Here is a 21,729-nt window from a genome sequence, read left to right as displayed (position 1 = left end):
ACTTTCAATCGTCAAATATTTATAAAAACTGTGTGTTTAATGGTACTTACATAAATAAATTACAATAAAATTTTGGTTTTGAACAGTTTTATTCATGAAATAATCGCAACAAATTGCACTCGACCTCTGAAATTAATATAGAATTTTTGCTCTCGTGACACTTTGAATTAAAACTGTCAAAGTGTCACTCGGGAAAAATTCAATAATTTCAGAGCTCTTGTGCAATTACTACTGATAATTTTTGATAATATCCCGTCGTCAAGCATTACGTCAGATGCCTTTCGTTACTATGCAAAGATGAACATTCAGTTACATTAATGACAATTAATGTTTTACAAGTTGTCACAGAGAACACCAAAAAACGCATTTAGCAAATATTCAGGTAAAGATATCAATAAAACTTTAGTTAAAATGATTTAAAAAAACAGTTTTATTCATGAAATAATCTCAGCGAATTACACTCGATCTCTAAAATTATTATCTACTTGTTGCCCTCGTAACACTTTGACATAACTTCACGATCCGAAGGGGAGTGTACAAATGTAACTCGGGAAACAAATCGATATTTTTAGAGCTCTTGTGCAATTACTACTGATAATTTAATTTTATCTGACTCTTTTAAGCAGATGAGTTTAAAATAATATATTGTCAATATTTTTGGGTTGCGTTCCTGGAACGACTTCATTGGAAGATCATTCCATTACATGAAATCAAACTTTCACTTTCGAAAAAATCATATCATGTGATTTGTCTTTAAAAGACAACCACATGTAATAAGGATAGCATAAATTCTTCTGTTAGTGAAACTATAGTAAATCATGAGGAAAAAACCTCATGCTACTATTCCGACATGGTAAGTATGGTGGTCAACATATAATGATGTGCTCTCAATATGGTCTCAGGGATCAGAGTTGTTGGACACATTCTTAAATAATATAAACGATAAAGAAGATACAATAACTTCGAGATAGAATTGGACATCATTAAGCAGATAGCAATAAATAATGGGTACAACGAACAAACAGTAATTAACACAACTTTAAAACAAAAACTTCATAATAAAATAATATCCTGAAATTAGTCTTCTCACCAGCACAGAAATAACACCAGCTTTTAAAACAACAACTTACACAAATACACTAAGAACAATAAAAGCCAAAAGAAAAAGCAATTACAGAGTGGTGTGTACAAACTTACTGTCCAAAGTGTCCAGGTGACTGTCCAAAAAATACATCGGTCAAACTGGCAGAACATTTGGCAACCGCATACCAGAACAAAAGAGAGCTTTCAATAATAGAAAAACAAACTCTACGCACTTCACCTTCTAGAGCATAATAATTTTTTTAATAAAGAGTTTCACTTCTTAATATCAGATTCACAGAAAGATCATTATTGGTATCAACTTTTTTAATTTTTAAATATATATGTATTTGTAAATTTCCTTTTACAGTCAGTTCGCTAAACTCAGACACAACTGGCTAGTGATTTTAGTCGATATTTTTTTTGTTTTTGGCCAATTTTGCCAAAATTCGTGAAATTGCTAACTATTTGGTAATTATTAACTATTCAGTAATTTTTTTTGCCAATTTTACCAAATTGGCAAAATTACTTACTAAAATCACTAGCCAGTTGTGTCTGAGTTTAGCGAACCGACTATGTCTATCATATCGATGGGCATATAGTTGTTTCTGACCTATAAATAATCGTATACATATACCATAATCATACTATACTAGACCCATTGGTCGATTTAGTGTACAAAATGCAAAACTGGACATTTTTTGTTTCTGTTTTAGCATTACCGATCAGATTGTTCAAATAGTTCTAGTATGTACATATTTGTATACCATATATAAAAATGTATCTATCCTACATATTATTCCTCGGTATAAAATATATTTCTTGTAGGCTATAGTTGTCTACGAAATCATTTAACAATGTTAATTATACAAATAGAAATTTTATTGCGTTTTTACGATACAAACCTATCGCAGCTAAGGAAACTGAGTACCTTATTAGTTAATATGTTTGAAATATTATTAGGCAACAAATCTACAACTAATATTTTTATACTCCAATCTTTATCCTATAAAAAAATGTTTTTATAAATATATTATAGTACAACGATGTTATGAAATTCAAAATTACGACATTAAAAATACTACAGCATAAAAGTGTGGCAATAAAGTAACAAATATTTACCAATGCGCCATAAAACAATTCAGATCTAGTGACACAAATAACAATATCATGATTTTTAAAATAAGTAGATACCATTTTGAGATCAAAAACAAACACTTACAGTTTCTTTCTTCCTCCATGAGTTTCCGTTATGCTTTCCTAGTTTCACTTTGGTATTGTGTGGTCTTTCTGTTATTGTGTCTGGTTTAGCATCTTCTGTGCTTCTACAGATATTTTGGGTTGTTGTCCTCTTTTAGCTATTGCTACCTCTTAGCTGACGTTCAGTAGTTTTTTGTTATGATTTCACTTGTTTCATTTGTGTTAAGTTTTTCATTTTTTTTTGTGTACGAATACCTACATCTATATTAATGTACAAATACAGTGATGAGTGCGCTAATAACCGGCAGAATAATGCAAAAGATGGAAAACACATTAAGTTGTGAGATAAAAAGAAATGAAACTAGTGGAGGTGGGAGATTTAGCAATAAAATCCTATACATAAGTATACATTCTACTTATTGCTTTCCACCTTTAGACGTATCGGACGAGTTTGGTAACTGCCACTGTAACAGTGACTGTTTTAGTTGACATACTCCTCTGATACGTCTAAAGGTAGGAAACAATAAATATAATGCAAGTGTATAGGTTTTTATCGCTAAATCTCCCACCTTCACTAGTTTCATTTCTTTTTATTTCACAACTTAATATGTTTTCCATCTTTTGCGTTATTTTGCCGGTTATTAGCGCACTCATCACTGTATAATGGCTTGGTCCAGTATTTTCCAAAATTCTGATCTTTTCTTTACTTTGTTTTACCAGTTAGTACTTGTTAAGGTTTTTAGATGTTGTTTCAGTTATTCCATATATCTGAGTTTGAATCCTTCGATTGATCTTCCTGCCACTGGTGTATGGCGCAAGAACACAATTCAACAAACTCCTCATGTATGAATCGGTATCAATAAAGTCTTATAACGTTGTTTCAACATATCCCTGCATCGTCATAGACTCGAACTGATACAAATTCACACGCCGATGGCCGAAGAATATCTCTTGCTTATTTTCCACTTTAAGTGGATAGCTGCAAAAGTGTCATCTACTTTGGTGGTCATAAACGAAACACGATTCGATAAAATCGTTTTCTGTTCTTTTGAGCTGTACGAAGTTTGCAAAAGTTTAGAAATAAAATAGTTTTGCATCAAAGCGACAGCAAAGCTTTTGCTGAAATCCTAAACTTCTCGTCAATTTCTTACAGCTCAAAAGAACAGAAAATGATTTTATCGAATCTTGTACACTATCAAAGTGCCTACAGTATCAGTAAAATAGACATGGCACTTTTAGTAGCTATCCACCTAAAAGTGGCAAATAAGCAAGAAACCTTCGGATATCTGTATCAGGCCGAGATTTTGACGATGCAGGGATATGCTGAAACAACGTTGTAGGGCTCTATTGATATCGAGTCAAACTTCGCGTAACCTAGGACCTCTTTCCTAGAGACCTACACATATATGCTGCGGTTATTTTTAAATGATCTGTATCATTTAAAATATTTTCGAAATAAACAATATATTTATCAAATAGTTTCAATTCTCTGTATTTACAAAATTTCATAACTTAATTGAACTAATTTTTGACCTTGTGCCAATTTTATGAAATAGCTACGTAGAGTTAACTTAGAAAAAGTACTACTAAGGATTTCTATAATATTTGTATACATGTTTAAATTGTACCTATTCTACTACCAAAAGATTTAAACGTTGCACAAATTATTACCTTGAATTAATTAACCAACTAATTAATCGCATTTTAAGCTTTCTACAGGGATTTGGTCTGACCAATTGTTTTGCCATCTTTGCTTTTTTAATGTCATTTTAATTTCCTCTTTTAATACCTTTAAAACCACATTATCTTCTACTTCTACTTCCATCTCTTCTGTTCTATTATCTTTAAACAACTCATTGATGCATTTTGTCCATCTCATCAAACAACTTCTACTACTCAATTCATTACCTTTTTTTTTCATCTTTAAAGAGGGGGCTCTGGAATATTCAAAAGACATCTCAGTCCAGGAAGGCGCCTGACTGACCTTAGTGCAGGATTCATTATTCATTCATTACCTGAACATTCTTTATTCTGAACATTCTTAATTTATTACCTCAATTCATTACCTGAACTCTACAATTCAGTGTATTGCCCTGAAGAGATGAATAAATATTTACCAAAACGTCAGGCCCATTGATACCTACACATATACAAAGATGACGGTCAAACAATTAGATGGCATGTTTATAAAACAATAGCAAATATCAAAAAAAACTTAAATGATTTCTTGGCAATCGTTGGTAAATCTAATTTGTGAAAATCGTCATCCCAAATATAAAACAACTTTATATTTTATTTCCTTGGAAAAAACTTTTATAAAAGATAGATATTTCATGTCAAATCGGCTTAACGCGTTTGAAACGAGGACATTTAGAAAAGTGTTAAGGATTTCATGGGTAGAGTCACGAATATAGATGTGTTAAGGAGAATAGGCAGAGAGAAGGAAATGGAAAACACAATAAAAGAAAGGAAATTGCAATATCTTGGACATATTGTGATAAGAGACGAAAGATACATCTTGAGACTCATAATTCAAGGAAAAATAGAGGGTAGAAGAAGCGTAGGCAGGAGACGCTTTTCCTGGTTGAAGAACCTGAGAGAATGGTTTGGTAGCAGCTCAAGGAAATTGTTCAGAGCAGCTGCCTCGAATGTCCGAATAGCCATGATGATTTTCAACCTATGAAGAATCTCCTGTCAATACTTCACATCAATTTAACTTTAAAAATCCAAATTCATCGTTGACTACAAATTATGTAGAGTTTCATAGACAGAGCGCTTGCTAAGCTGTTTATCTAGAGCCTCATCATCGTCATCATTAAATCTTCGCTTGCCCACTGCTGAACATGGATCTCCCTCATATTTTCCATTTGTTTCGATCTTGTGCCTCTTGCATTCCATTCCTATGACAGCGTTTTAGGTCGTCAGTCCAACTTGTTGGTGGATGCCTAGATGCCTCAAGCATAACAGAATTCTTCAGATTAATTTATTGAAGATATGTTCCTAGAAATGATATGTTAAAAATGTTATTAAGATAGTTTATGGATATGTTTAAATTCTTTGGTAGCGTTAGTCGACATCTCACATTAAACCTGACCATACAGTATAAAGAAAAATATATCAACGTTTTTTTGGAAGGGGAAGTTCCAAAATGCAAATTGTGATAGTAGTGAACTTGCACAAGTTTTTAGTTATTGAAATATAATATATTTTATGATGTATATGTAAAAAATGAATGTGTATTCTTGTAACATATTTTACCCGAAAAATTATTAAATAAAATGTAAGAAGTTATACCTAAATATATAGTAAATAAGAAGCATATATATAAAATTTTTGTGTTTTATTTTTATCTATCGAAGAACTTATTTAAAAACGACGACGAATCGAACATAAAAACAGCAGAATATAGATGAATAAACGAAGAAATATAGAAAGAGATAAGGAAAGTAAAAAAACAATACAGAACTACTTTAGAAGTAATACAAGGCAATAAGAATTTAAAAAGACCGAAAAAAATTTAATAAAAGGGAATATATGTATTCATAAAAGCTATATAAAATATTTATGTTGCTACATATGAAATATAATCAACAACGGTTAATAAAAAAGACGGGAAGATTCGAAAAAAAAAATCAATACTAGGCCCCAATGAAACGTATAAGGGGAAAGAGTAATGAAAACAAATGCCCAAATTGAAAAGAAATAAAGGGGAAACCGTAGTCAGGAATATAAAGTCACTTAAAAGGGATTGGACAGATACTGAGACAACCAGACACAGATATGCTGAGAAGAATAAGTAACTGGACTCTACTATGGCACAGATGAAGAGGAACGCCAAGACGGCTGGACGAGATGAAAATATAAAAGCAAGGAATATAAAGGGAAAAAATCAAGACAGCAGGAAAAAACTGGTTAACTTATAAATGATAAAGTGTAATATTCCACGTCAACCCAGAATATGATATTCAAAACGCCTTTGCGTTAGCTATAATCTCCAGATACTGTCTTTTATTGTTTATTCTTGTCCTTCAAGTGCCGTCTCCCAAACGGAAGTTGGATCGCTATCTTTACTCTATGGCATTGCGTTGCTGCTGCTGCTCTGAAGAGATCTATGGCATTGCGTTTAAACCAGTCCCTTAAATTTTTCAACCATGCCACTCTCCTTCTTCCTATACTCCTTCCGCCTCTTATCTTTCCCTGTGTTATCGGTCTTAACATTTCATATCGCTGTTTCCTCTTTACGTGTCTCAGATATCGTAACTTTATTATTAAACGCTTTTATTTAATCCAACAGATTGCGTCAAATCTTTGGATGTTAATTTAACTACCTTTTCTTCCATGCAAATGAATGAAAATTTGCAGACATATGCATTCGCGGGAACAATACACGAATAGACAACAAAAAATTTTTGTTTATGTTTATTAATTGTTTAAATAAAAAAAACGATTTTAATGGAAAAAGGCCTAAATTCACTTGGTTTTTACAATGTACTTTTACGGATTGTAGCTAATGATATAACCTATACATAATTTCACTTTTTACGTTAATTGTTTACGTTATGCGTCATAAATAAACAATTAAGTTTTAAATTTTGAACACTTATATTTGTTTAAACATATATTTGTTTATACAGTACGATGCAAATGAAAGGAATACATTCGTTATTTCGTAAAAAGTTATTTCCTTTTATTTTTAAATTACGATATTTTGACATATATGTCATACTAGTGACGTCATCCATCTGGGAGCGATGACGTAATCGATGATTTTTTTAAATGAGAATAGGGAACATGCGATAGTTCATTTGAAAGGTCATTCAATTCTTTATTTAGTAATATAAAAATCTATATAATTATTTGTACAGGGTGTCCAAAATAATTTTTTTATTAAATTATTTGACAAAAAAGAAGAATGTATGTAATTTATTATTAAACACTTTTCTTTAGTTCAATCGTTTGTGTCAAATATTTAGACGTTAATTTGACTGCCTTTTCTTCAATGAAAATGAATGAAAATTTGCAGACATGCATTCGCAGGAACAATACACGAATAGTTAATAAAAAATTTTTTATGTTTATTAATTGTTTAAATAAAAAAACACGATTTTAATGGAAAATGTTTAAATTCCCTTGTTTTTTACAATGAAGAAACTTGAAAGTTTTAGAGATTGTAGCTAGTTATATGAACTATACATAATTTCACTTTTTACGTTAATTGTTTACATTATGCTTCATAAATAAACAATAGAGATTAAATTTTTTAGCCGATTCCGACTAATTTTCATGTTTGTTAATCATGTTATGTTTTATACATATATTTTAATAAACGTGATGATATATTTTAATGTTTGAAAACTGTAAAGGCCGCGTCTCACCATCAAATAATTTGATTAAACTGGGTTTGAGCAAACTAAAGTGACAGTTAGTGACGTCACATCCTGAGTATTCATTGTGGATAATAATGAAAAATTTTAATTTTAAATAAAGTACAAACAAGATAGATAACTCAATACAAAAAATTTAATCAAACTAGACCGATAGTGAGGGCACAGATTTTTAGAATTTCAAAAAAACTGCAATTGTGACGTCACTTTGACGTACTTCCGCAGTTTGCTCAAACTGTTTGATCAAATTATTTGATGGTGGGACGCGGTCTTAAGACTAAAAAGTAAAAAATAAAAAAATATAAAAAAATTTTTTTTAGGGAAAGCTTTTCTTTAGTTACGAGTGACTAAAGTTAAAAATATTATAAAAAAATCAACTAAAAAGCAAAAAATAAAAAAAAATTCAAACACATTCGTTAAAGAAAAGCGTGGGGCGCATCTTCATCGAATAAACGGTTTTCGCCCCACGCTTTTCTTTAACGAATGTGTTTGAATTTTTTTTTTTTTTGCTTTTTAGTTGATTTTTTTATAATATTTTTAACTTTGGTCACTCGTAACTAAAGAAAAGCGTTTCCTAAAAAAATTTTGTTTTATATTTTTTTATTTTTATTATGTTTATTATTTCTTGCTTATTTCTCGCAATACTACCATGACCATGTTCGTTTTCTTCTGTGTCCATGTTATTTTAAGCATGCTTTTGTAACACCACATTTAAAATAACTGTAGCTTATTAATTTATTTATTGCTTCAATGTCCAGCTTTAAAGTCCATATTGCAGGAGTACGAAAACACGTAAAATCTCAAAGCTCCCATTGGAACTCTCAGTTCCAATATAAGGTCTTTATTTCAAAGAATTGTTTTCATGTTTACAAATGTATTTCTTGCTATTTCTATCCTTTTGGATGAGGCTTTGATGGTGATGAATTCTTATATACTACACACATAGTTTGCAAACACTAGTTTCTTATAGCTCACTTTCAGAAGTTTTAATTAATATTTTCTAACAGTTACTTTTTGTTTTCTTTCCAGTAGAGAAATATTTATGTAATGTTATTTGCCAAAAATTATCTTATCAGTGATCGGAGGAACTATTTTCAACTTAAGTACTATATGCTAAACCTGTGGTATTACTCTTAATTTTACCACCAAATTCTAATTGACATCTATAATCTATCCACTATTTCTGGCAATATAAGATCATTTAACTAATACGTGCTAATACTACCCATAAATAACAACCAAAAATTAATCCAAGCTACTAGTGGGTACTCGTAGTTGCTTTAACGTTATTGTTTTTTCAATTGAATTGGTACCAAAATATTGTTTATTTTTTATTTAGACTATTAACAAGGATAAAAAAATAGACAATTTGAAAATATTGATTTATTATACTGTCTGGTCAATAAATTGAACAAATAAATAAAAAATGTTTGGTTCTTTTATTGACGGTGTTTGTAAAAACACAAGATAAGGATTTATTGCTTTGTAGTTAGGCCGTTACTTAAACAATAACAATATCTGTTATACATAAATCGTGTGTTCATAACTAAAGGAATTTTTGGATCAAAATTTATAACTTGGTTTACAAATAAAAATATACCTATTATGCTTTACAAAAAAATGTCCCATTTTGTGTGTGTGTGTGTGTGTGTGTGAGAACCTGGCAGCAGACAAAATATATTTGCCACAAAACATGTAAATTCTTAATTGCATTAAATGTTTTCATGTTGTCTATTTCTAAACTATAGGTACCTAAAGTGAGATGGAAAGCAACCATGGTTCAATTTTAAACGAGTCTATACTGACATTTGTGCTCTATTATTAGTAAAAATTAGGAGAGGAGTTAGGCAAGGACGTGGTCTGTCACCCCTGCTGTTGAATCTTTACTCCGAGTTTCTATTTTAAGAGGCACTAGAGGATTCCAAGGATGGAGTCAAGGTGAATGGCGTAAATATCAACAGCATTAGATACGCCGATGATACGGTGTTGATTGTAGATTCCGACTTGGGTCTACAACGACTCATAGACAGGACCGACTGGGTCTGTGGGCAATTTGGCATGAAAATAAATATTAAGAAAACCAAGCTGATGTCAATCCGAAAAAAACCAAAATGTTCCTCAACATTGCATAATAAACGGGTACATTTTAGAACAGGTGAATAAATTTAAGTACCTGTAATGTTGGATAGATAGCAGACTAAATCTTAATCTAGAAATAAGATCGAGAATAGAACAAGCCAGAAAATATTTTGAAAAAATCAAATGACTACTATGTGATTCTCGAATAAAAGTCGAAATTCGACTAAGTTTATCCAAATGCTCTACGTCTGGTCTACTCTTCTCTATGCAGTTGAGACGTGGACCCTTAAAACATCAACCGTAAATAAGAGCCCTTTGAAATGTGGATCTTGTGGTTTCAATGCAGTGAAAATTGGAAAAAAACATTATACCTAGGTCACAAACTGACAAATAATAAGTATCTACCAATATGCTCAATTAATAGTGAAAGAAAAAATCGAGGGAAGGAGAGGACTAGGAAGGAATATCGTGGCTAAGAAACATCCAATTTTTTTTGCTTTGAATCTCAGAATAGTCATAAAAGTTACCGCCGAAATACATAATTCCGGCAGAGGGATACAGGTGATAGCCTCTGAAAATACCGTTCCTGTACTATTCAAGACTTATATTAGAAGCACTTGTCTTCGTAAGATGATGAGAGAGCTCGCAAAACATTGAAGGGTTTAGTAACAGGGAGATTCTCTTTCAGATACCAGTTCTCTATGTAAACTAATGAAGGACATACCGCATCTGATCCCTAACAGTACTGTCAGTACTTTTCCCTAAGTCATTATTACAGTGTCGTCTGCGAAACCCTGGACACAGATTCCTTGGCTGCGAATCCCCTGAATTAGGTCATCAACGAGTGTATTCTATAATGTTAGTGAAAATACACCCCCTTGAAGGTAGCCCATAGTTGCCCACAGGTTTATGGCACCTTCAGAAATATATGTGCATATTATTTTACTCAATCTACTTGCATGTGATGTTGATTTTCTTCCTCAGTAGTGCACTATGTATTGACTCGATGGAGGTAATATCAAATGCACCTTCTATGTCTAAAAATGCTTCCTACTCTAAGATAAGAATATGGTAACACGTCAAGGCCAGTTGAAATACAACGAGGTGTTAGACAGGGTTGTGTGCTATCACCCATACATTATGTTTAACGTCTACTCTGAGGTAATATTTGCGAACGTTTTATCGCACTCTTCAGAAGAAATCAGGATAAACGGTCAAAGAGTAAATAACATCCGCTATGCAAAATGGCACGGTATTAACGACCTATTCGGAACATAGTCTGCAGATACTGTTAGATAGGGTTGCTTAAAGTTGTGAATAAATACTGCGAAGACCAAAGTTATGAAAATATCAAGGAACAAAAATTTACCCCTTCCAATATATGTGAAACACCAACAGCTTGAATACGTAACCAATACAAATATCTTGGTTGCTGGTTCAACAATCAACTTGATTATAAACAAGAAGTAAGAGCGAGAATAGAGGTAGCCCGACAAGGGTTTATCAAATTTAAAAGCTTATTTTGTAACAGTAGCGTTAATATCAGCCTTAGATGTCGTTTTCTGAATTGCTATGTGCGGTCAATACTTTTGTATGGAACGGAGACCTGGACACTCAACAAAACACTGATGAACAAGTTAGAAGCCTTTGAACTCTGGCTTTATAGAAGAATCTTGAAAATATTTTGGACAACTCACACCACCAACGAAAATGTTCTGAGGAGAATAGGTACAGATAGGGAACTACTAAAAATCATTAAAGTCAAAAAAGTTAGCTATCTGGGACACATAATGAGAAACATAAAGTACCGCCACGCCCAACTGATCATCCAGGGCCCAGGGTAAGATTGAAGGAAAACGGGATCCCGGTAGGTGTCAGATTTCATGGCTTAGAAATATCAGAGACTGAACCGGCCTTGATTCAACATCTTTGTTTAGATCTTGCCAATGTAGTCGCTAACCTCCACTAAAGGTGAAAGCACCATAAGAAGAAAACTAAGATAGCTATGTACCATATATCAAGTGTATGGGCACATAGATTAATAAATAAAAAAAACGCAGAAAAATTAAATAGAGCTCAGAGAGGATTTCTTGTAAGAATGACGGGAGCATTTGGAACAACTGCAACACAGGCACTCACAGTTTTAACTGGAGTAATGCCAATGCATTTAGAAACACAAAAAAGAGCATGTAATTATTGGCTAAAAAACGAAAAACATGAAAAAATAATACAAATAATAGGATTAGATATAAGAAATAAAAGAGAATTAAAAGAAATAATAAATAGAAAAAGACAAAATGAATGGGAAAATTCAACAAAATCTAGACGTTTATACAATTTTATACCAATATTAGAAAACATTCCAAATTATTTTAATCCAAAACAAGGTTTAATACACTTTTTAACAGGACATGGACCGTACCCAACATATTTGGAAAGATTTAACTTAAAAGATGATGCATATTGTGAATGTGGAGAACTAGGTACACCAGAACATATAGTGTTACATTGTGAAAATACTATAGAAAATGAAGAACACAGAGAAATGAGAAGAAGATTAGAAAGAATTGAAATAAGAGATATATTACAAAATGAAGAATATTTTGAAATATTAAACAATCTCGCTCAAATAATATCTAAAAAACAACAAGAAATCTATAATAATAGAAGAAGACAACCAATAATCCAACCCTGATGAAGTTGAGTAAGATAAAGTTAAAATAAATAAAATAAAATATAAATTCAAAAATAGATATTTACAATTATAATAATAATAATTCAATATAAAATAAATAAATAAAAATAATAATTCAATACATAATTCATAAAAATAAAAAAAAAATAAAAAAAAAAAAAAACTACCAACTCTCTTCTGAAAATAGAGGGACTGTCTTTATAACTTAGAAGGGAGTTGATAGTACCAAAAATATTTTAAATTGTTTATTTAAATTTGTTTGTTATACGTAATTAAGAGATTATGGCAAATTGTTATTGTAAAAATAGATTTAATAGTTGAGTAAAAAATGTAAAAATATAAAAAAAAAATATCTGTAATCCCATCAGGAAAAAACGACCTGGATTAGTCACTAGAGGCCAGGTCATATGTATAAATAATAAATAAAAATAAATAAAAATAAAAATAGCTATGTACCAAGCTTCAATATTAGGTATAACTTTTGGTTAAAAAAATATTATCAGAATATGACGAGAAGAAGTAGACCTGTTGACCTCATTTATGATAGGGTATAGGATTATTCTTAACACTAAGATAAACCAATATACCAGATGTCAATACTCTAGCAATAACCTAGAACAACTTTAAAAATATGTAAAAAAATGTTTTAGTGATATCATAAAGAAGATAATCTTAAAACTTATTTCTTTCAAAAATTGTTAATCAAACTAATAATCTGCTTTATGATATTCGTAATCTATATAGCAGATATTATCCGATTTGTTTATCCTCCCACTACGAATAAATTAAGAGACGATGTTCATTGTTATATTTGAGGTGTTTGAAAAATTTAACAGTATTTGGTGACATGGTAACGAGGTAAGAACGGATAAAGAACAAAGAGTGATTGACGACAATGGGCAAAAACAAAAAGGTAAGTTCGTACATAAAATACATAAACATAGTTTCAAAGTTATGCATCATCTAAAATTTGTTTATTTTCATAGGTGATTTTTTCATAAATAGATTAACGGATTCCGCAAATTCTTTTTATTACATATATTAGATTTTTCTTTGGTATTTAGGACACACTTGGGTAAAGGTTTACTCAAACTTATTTTTTTACTTATACCGGGTGGGAGAAAAATGTTTGTCTTAAGTTAATATTGAAAAACTCTGTAGAGAGAACAAGGTACAAGTGTGAGTTTACATTGAAATCGTAGTGTTGCCTTATGTTAGAATAGAATAGAATAGAATAAAAATATGCTTTATTATCATGAAAAATTGTACAAGTTTATCGACAAAGCTTACAAAAAGCCAAGAAAACAAAACAATAACAATTCAATTTACTAAAATTACATAAATCGTCAGTATAAATTAAAAAAAATAATAATAATAATGAAGTTAAAGAGATAATCAATTGCAAAATTTAAAAATTTAAATAAATTGCAAAATGCATAGTCTACCTAATAATTAAGTTTAAAAGTTTAGCTGCTGCTGCATATGACACCCAAATACAGATGAAAAATAACAATAAAAATACTACTTGTGCAAAGGGTACTGTAATTTCTTATTTATTGATTAAGAAAATATTCTACTGCATAATATGGTCTTTCGGATAAGTAGGCTTTTGTCAGTTTACGGAATTTGGGGAAAGATGCTGCAGATTTAAGTTGTAGAGGGAGATGGTTGTATAGTTTTTTTGCAGAATATAATATAGATTTCTTTACTAACTCAGATGACGGGGTCGGTAAATAGACGTCAAAGATAGAATTTCTCGTGAAGTAGTCATGATTAGGTCTTGGTGGAAAGACATGTAGATGTTTACGAATTAAGCAAACAGTTTCTAAAATATATAAAGATGGAAGGGTTAAAATTCTGTGATCTTTGAAGTAACTTCTACAATGTGTTGTTCTTCTGAGGCCAAACAGATATCTTATTGCTCTTTTTTGTAATTTGAAAATAACATCGAATTGGGCAGCTGTTTTGAACATTTTATTTTTTGGGTGTCCCTGATATCTTTAGAAACAAAGAAAAAGTTTGAGACACCATGTAGGGAGGAAATGGTACAAAGGTGAGTATATATCTATATATCGAAATTATATTGTTGTCTCATATATTGTGAACATTTTATTGTTTTAGTTTTTCTGATATATTTAATAACAAAAGAAACTAGACTGTTTTGCTCTTAAATATGTGGTTTAAAATCTGTGCCATCTACCTCTCGCCTTTAAAGAGCCTCCACGTAGACACCAAATATGTACTTACTCTCAAGGAAATTCGACCCTAAACCATAACAGAGCCTCCATTAAACAATCTCGTCTCTCTTGTGTTGCACTGTGCATATCGCTTGCTTGGTCGACAAATAACTCTCTAAGATGTCGACCAGAATTGGTAACGTTATGCCCTTTCTGTTTTTAAAGTTTTGTTAACTGTTTTTGAAGTTATACTTCTTTAGGCGCGATTAAGAGTAAAATTTCATAATACTGCGCGCATGCGCACACAGACAGTATGGTATAAACGTTATACGGGATCTGATTGGGTGTTAAAATCATCTGTCAATAATTGTTCAATATGGAGATTTTGGATAAATAAATTAATGTTGTATATATTAGTTTTTATTGTTGTGATGGCAGAGAAAAAAGCAAGTTTATAATATTGTAGTGACTTTTTAAATCGTTTTTAAAAGCGACAGGTACGTAATAATTGTAAATGTTTCAGTATCCTAATAGAAAATTTCATAGGTACCAAAATAGTATGTAACGCTTTGATTTACATAGTTTGATTACCATAAAAATTTCTATCAATATTCAACTAATATATTGTTTTCTTACTCTATGTTTTGTTGTATTTTAATATTTCTTTCAATTCTAAATAATTTCAATTCAAAATCAAAATAATTTGGTTAAATTCAGAACCGCCAAATATTTAATCCGTCTAGTTAGTTGATCTTCACACATGATGACACATGGTCTCCGTGGGTAAAAGCTTAAGGTGAATGAATTTCAATACTGACTGCGCTGAAAAGCGGGTTCGAACCCCAATGGAAACTTTTATTTTTTTATTTTTTTTATACATTTTATGATTGTAAGTTTATTTCTTATATAATTTTTTTTTCAGAAAATACGTATTAGTTGTAATTTTTTCCTACATTGTTCAGAAATCATTTGTGGCATTTTTCAATGTGTTTGTTTGTGTGTGTTTTATTCTTTTAATGTTTTAATTGTTAGCACTGTTTTAATAAAAATTTTTGAGAAGTAGTGAGTATTAAAATAGTTTAATATTTAAATAAAATATAAATAAACTGTTTAAAGTATATTAATTTCGTTGAAATCATATAATAGAAGTATAACTTTTTACGTGCGTACAAAGTACACACACATTCTTTTTTTTTTATTGTTAATTTATTTTTGTTTCAATTAAAACACGTATATTTTCTGTGTTTCTAAAGATATCAGGGAGATTCAAAAGAAATTTTCACAAAACGTAAGACTACAATACGATTTCGATGTATACCCAAAGGTATACCTTGTCCTCCCTAAAGGGTCTCTCAAACTTCAATGTCTCAGTCACCACAATATCGGTTTCTCTGTAATTGTTTTTTCTTTTGGCTCTTATTGTGTTTAATGTATTTTCTTGAGTTGTGGTTTGTTCTGAAAGCTGGTGTCATTCTTATCTTTTTTATGTGTTTAGATATTTTTGTTGATATCTTGCGTGCCTATTTAGAAGCGCAGAAGGTACTTGCCAAAAAAAAGCCGAACACATAAAAAAGAAACGAATAACGCCAGCTTTCAGAATAAACAACACCTGTAGCAAATACATTAAGAACAATAAGAGCGAAAAAAAAAGCAATTACAGAGTGGTGTATACAAATTGACATGTGGTGACTTTCCAAAAACTTACATCAGTCAAACTGGCAGACACTTTTACAAACGGATAGCAGAACACAAATGGGGTTTCAATAATAGAAAAACAGATTCTACGTTCGCACTTCACCTTCTAGATCATAATAACTCTTTTTAAGACCAATTTCAAATTCTACATATTCACAATAAAAGATTTGAATTACCTTTATATTATTATATGAAAATTAATAAATTAATAAAAAAAATAAGAAAAAAATATTTTTAAGAAACGCTTTTCTTTAGTTACGAGTGACTAAAATTAAACATAAAAAAAAGAATGTGTGTACTTTTGTACGCACGTAAGAAGTTATACTTCTATTATATGATTTCAACGAAATCAATATACTTTAAACAGTTTCTCTACTACTTTCCAAAAAATTTTATTAAAACAATACCAAAAATTAAAAAAATAAAAGAATAAAACACACACATTGAAAAATGGCACAAATGATTTCTGAACAATAATTGTTGCCAAAAATTTTAATTAAATACGTATTTTCTGAAAAAAATTATATAATAATATACTACAATCATTAAATCTATAAAAAAAAAATAAAAAAATAACAACTTGCTTGGGGCTTGAACCCACTTCACGTCTATTCACGAGAGTCGATCGATTTCCCACTAGACCAGCTTAGCGTATACGTCATGTGGGAATATACACAGACTAAACGTTTACACCATATACTTTTTGACATTTTGTTTATAATCAAATTATTAGTTTGATTTTTGTCGAATTAAAATACAATAAAATAAAGAGTAAGAAAACAATATATTATATGAAGATTTGTAGAAAGTTTGTTCGTAATCAGATTATGTAAAGGTAAAGGTAAATCAGATTATGTAAAGGCAAAGCATTGCCTACGAATAGGTAACTACATTATTTTTGTTACATTTTTCAAATAGATAGATATGAAGATAATTTTTTATTGGAATACAACTGAAACATTTAGAATTACGTACCTGCGGCTTTTCAAAACTATTTAAAAAGTCACTATAATTATAAATTTGATTTTATTTCTGTCCTCACAACAATAAAAACTAATATATACAATATTTTTGTTTACCGATAACCTCCATATTGAACAATTATTGACAGATCATTTCAACACCCAATCAGAGCCCGTATAATGACTAATACCATACTGTCGGTGTGCGCATGCGCGCGGATCAATATAAATTCACCCTCAATCTCAATCGCGCCTAAAGAAGTATAACTTCAAAAATCAACTGAAAAATAAAAAGAAAATTGAAAAGATCCAACACATTCGTCAAAGAAAAGCGTGGCGCTTCTTCATCGGATAGAAGGTTTTCGCACCACGCTTTTCTGTAACGAATGTGTTACGAATGTAATTTTTTCAATTTTTTTTTTTTATTTTTTAGTTGATATTTTTATAATATTTTTAATTTTAGTCACTCATAAGTAAAGAAAAGCGTTTCTTAAAAATATTGTTTTCATATTTTTCTATTTTTTACTTTTTAGTCTTACACTTTTCAAACATTAAAATATAACGTCATGTTTATTACAATATGTATAAAACATATGATGTACAAACATTGAAAAGTAGTCGGAATCGGCAAAAGATTTAAAACTTTATTGTTTATTTATGATGCATAACGTAAACAATTAAGGTAAAAAGTCAAATTATGTGTAGTTCATATAATTAGCTACAATCTGTAAAAGTTTCAAGTTTCTCCATTGTAAAAAACAAGAAAATTTAAGAATTTTCCGTTAAAATCGTTTTTTTTTTTATTTAAACAATTAATAAACAAAAAACATTTTATTGACTATTCGTGTATTGTTCCCGCGAATGCATATGTCTGCAAATTTTTAATCATTTGCATTGAAGAAAAGGCAGTCAAATTAACGTCCAAAAATTTGACCCAAACGATTGAACTAAAGAAAAGCGTTGAATTAATTAATAGGACAAAACGAATTCTAATGTTAATTGTAGCACAAAACGTCTTTACCGGTGGTTTTTCTAAGACTACGATAACAACACGAATTTTTTGAATTCGAGTTTTGGTTGAAGTTTTGTTTTGTATCGTATTGAAATTTGACACGAATAAACGTCGATTTATATACAGTGAGCACGTAAAGGTTGGAATAAATTAATTTTCTCGAGAATGGATGATTTTGGAAAAAAATCCTGAAACAGGTCAATTTTTATTTTTAAATTACGACTTTTTGGCATATATATCATACTAGTAACGTCACCCATCAGGGCGTGATGACGTCATCGATGATTTTTTTAAATGAGAATAGGGGTCGTGTAATAGCTCATTTGAAAGGTAATTTAATTCTCTATTTAGTAATATAAACATTAGCATAATTATTTATACAGGGTGTCCAAAAAAAATTTTTTGATTAAATTTATTGACATAAAAAGAAGAATGTATGTAATTTATTTAGTTCAAAATACATTTTACTGCTCTCAGAAAACTGAAAAAAATGTTTATTTAATAATCATTTGCTTTTCGCTTACATTAAATGTTCAAACTGTTACGAGGCTGGTGGGTGGCGGCTTTAATATGGAATTTAAGCAAAAAACCATATTTATTTGCCAAATAAACATTTTTTCCTGTTTTCTGACAGCAGTAAAATGTATTTTGAATTAAATAAATTACACACATTCTTCTTTTTATGTAAATAAACTTAATTCAAAAATTTTTTTTGACACCATGTGTAAATAATTATGTTAATGTTTATATTACTGCATAGAGAATTGAATTACCTTTCAAATGAGCTATCACACGACCACTCCTCTTATTTAAAAAAATCATTGATGAAGCCATCACGCCCAGATGGGTGACGTCACTAGTATGATATATATCCCAGTAAGTCGTAATTTTAAAATAAAAATTGATCTGTTTTGGGATTTTTTTCCGAAATCGTCCGTTCTCGAGAAAATGAATTTATTCCAACTTTTACGTGCTCACTGTATAAACAAATATATGAACGTTCAAAAGTTGAAACTTTATTGTTTATTTTTGAAACATAAACGTAAAAAGAGAAATTATGTATAGTTCGTATCATTAGCTACAATCGCTAAAAGTTGCAAGTTTCTATATTGTAAAAAACAAGAGAATTTAAGCATTTTCCATTAAAATCGTTTTTTTTTTTTTATTTAAAAAATTAATAAACATAAAAAAATTATTGACTATTAATTCGTGTATTGTTCCCGCGAATGCATATATTTGCAAATTTTCAGTCATTTGCATTGAAGAAAAGTCGATCAAATTAACGTCTAAAGATTTGATGCAAACTATTGAACTAAAAAAAAAGCGTTTAAAAAATACAGATATAATTCTAAATGAAAAACTTCGTTAAGTTAAAAAAGTTAGAGACTTTAAAATGCAGACATACCACTAGTAAAATACCACTTGAGAAAGGCACTCTGCCGAAATAGCTGTGGTGATGTTTGTACCGGGATTATTTGCATTATTTTCTTTTTAAGTCTTTGTTAAGGTTTCCTTAACGTTCATCACATCTTTCTTTTTTCTTCGTCTTTCTGTTTCTTGCGAAGACTCTGCTCATTTACAATTTCTGTTGAATTCTTTCTTTTCCGTTCGTTTTACTGCCTGGTATTTGAATGTCGTTACCATTTCAAATTTGGAGTTGTCATGGACCCAGAAACAGCAAGGAGTAAAAGAAAAACATCCGAAAAACAGAACAAACTGAAACCAAATAATTTAGAATATCAAAGAATGGTTAAGGAGTGAGTGGGAAGTCTATGTTCAATATTGGACGCATATTGGATAGATGATGATGACAAATACTTTCTAATTTTAAATTTTGGACTTATAATGTCTCTACAAGTAGGATTTATTAGTCAATAATTTAAAATGATAAGCTCTATACTATTCGCACAAATAATATTAATTTGTTACTATAAATTAAAGAGATTAAAAAATGTACAAATAGCGAAACAAGAAGCTATAAATTATGCGATATTGTATCAATGGTTCAACGATCAATAGAGATTTAGAAATGTTTTTGCCAATAAAGCACAAATCTTAATATGTTGTTCTTCTTCTTTAATCGCTGTTTTCCTCAGCAAATATTTGGGTAATTCTTCCTCCATTTGATCTGCTCTTAAGGTCTTTAATTTCGTGATATACATATACAGTATCTGGTATATCCTAGCGAATGTAATAGACCACTTGTTCTTATATTTGACGACTTCCACAAAGCATTTGACATAGTGTAAACAGTATCTATCTTAAAAGCACTATCAGAATGCAGAATAGACCAAAGGTATGCGAATATTATTCGAAATATATACGAAAATGCGACAGCAATTGTTGCATTGCATGACTGATAAGATAAAAATTGGCAGAGGAGTGCGCAGGGAGATACCTTGCCCCCAAAACTATTGATCACAGTCATGGAGTAGGCATCTAAACGACTAGAGTGGGAATCAAAGGGAATTAGTATCAATGGAAAGATATTCATCTCCGATATGCCGATGACATCGTTCTCAAAACAGACGATTTAGGAGAAGTTAGAGTTATTCTACAATAACTAGAGCAAATAACACAGAGAGTCGGTTTAAAGATTTCCAGACTATGGAAAAATAAAAATGATGACCAATCTCGTCCCCAATGACTTAATAGAAATCGAGAAGTCATCCATGGAACTTGTGGAAAACAAGTGTATTTGGGTCACGAAATAAGGTTAACGCGAGATAACCAAACATGCGAACTATTTAGAAGAATAAGTTTATTTTGGGTTACATTTTAAAAAATGAGAGACGTGTTTAAAAAAATATACCAATCCATTTAAAAAGGCTTCTAATCAGTACGTCCTACCAATCCTCAGATAAGGAGCAGAAACCTTAACTCTCACAAAAACATCAGTTGAAAAATTGAGAAGGATACAACGAAATATGAAGAGATCAATGCTTGGAATAGGCTTAAGAAATAGAGTAAGAAACGAGGAAGTTCGGAGACGACCCGGAGTGGAAGATATCGAACGTATTACAAGGCAAAAATGGAGATGAGCAAAACATGTTGCAAGAATGAAGACGAGAGATGGACGAAGAAATTGTTTGAGTGGAGACCACGGGCAGACAAGCAAAGCCTAGGATGACCCTCCAACGCGATGGACTGACGATATCAAAAGAATTGTGACCGATTGAATAGCAGAGGCGCAGAACAGAAGAACATGGAATAGTTACTAAAAATCACAAAATTCACGTCGTATAAGAAATTTTAACGCTTAAGTTGGAGAAGAAACGACAAAGGGGATAGATTGATACAGTACTGCCAATTTTCCAATACAAAGATCTAGTGATAATGAATATGAAGTGTGCGTATGGGTTTTGGAGTAGGTACAGTATTAATGTACAATGTTGGTAAAAACAGTTAAAATTGCGCTGATGATAACAAGGCACACAAATAAAAA

General features: G+C 30.6%; 1 protein-coding gene across 1 annotated transcript in view; it reads left to right on the top strand.

Annotated features, from left to right (window-relative positions):
* The first annotated feature begins 13,019 nt into the window (after positions 1 to 13,019).
* The window catches only part of LOC114325571 (sodium-dependent nutrient amino acid transporter 1), a 39,093-nt gene continuing 30,383 nt past the window's right edge, over positions 13,020 to 21,729 (top strand). The window contains exon 1 of the mRNA XM_028273663.2: positions 13,020 to 13,351. Within this exon, the coding sequence (XP_028129464.1) occupies positions 13,334 to 13,351 (18 nt within the window). The 5' untranslated portion in view covers positions 13,020 to 13,333. The remainder of the gene's footprint in view (positions 13,352 to 21,729) is intronic.

The sequence above is a fragment of the Diabrotica virgifera genome, chromosome 3 (assembly GCF_917563875.1).
Source record: "Diabrotica virgifera virgifera chromosome 3, PGI_DIABVI_V3a".
In the NCBI taxonomy this organism is placed as follows: Eukaryota; Metazoa; Arthropoda; class Insecta; order Coleoptera; family Chrysomelidae; genus Diabrotica; species Diabrotica virgifera.
The sequence above is the reverse complement of the archived record's forward strand: the minus strand, read 5'-3'. Positions and strand labels throughout refer to the sequence as shown.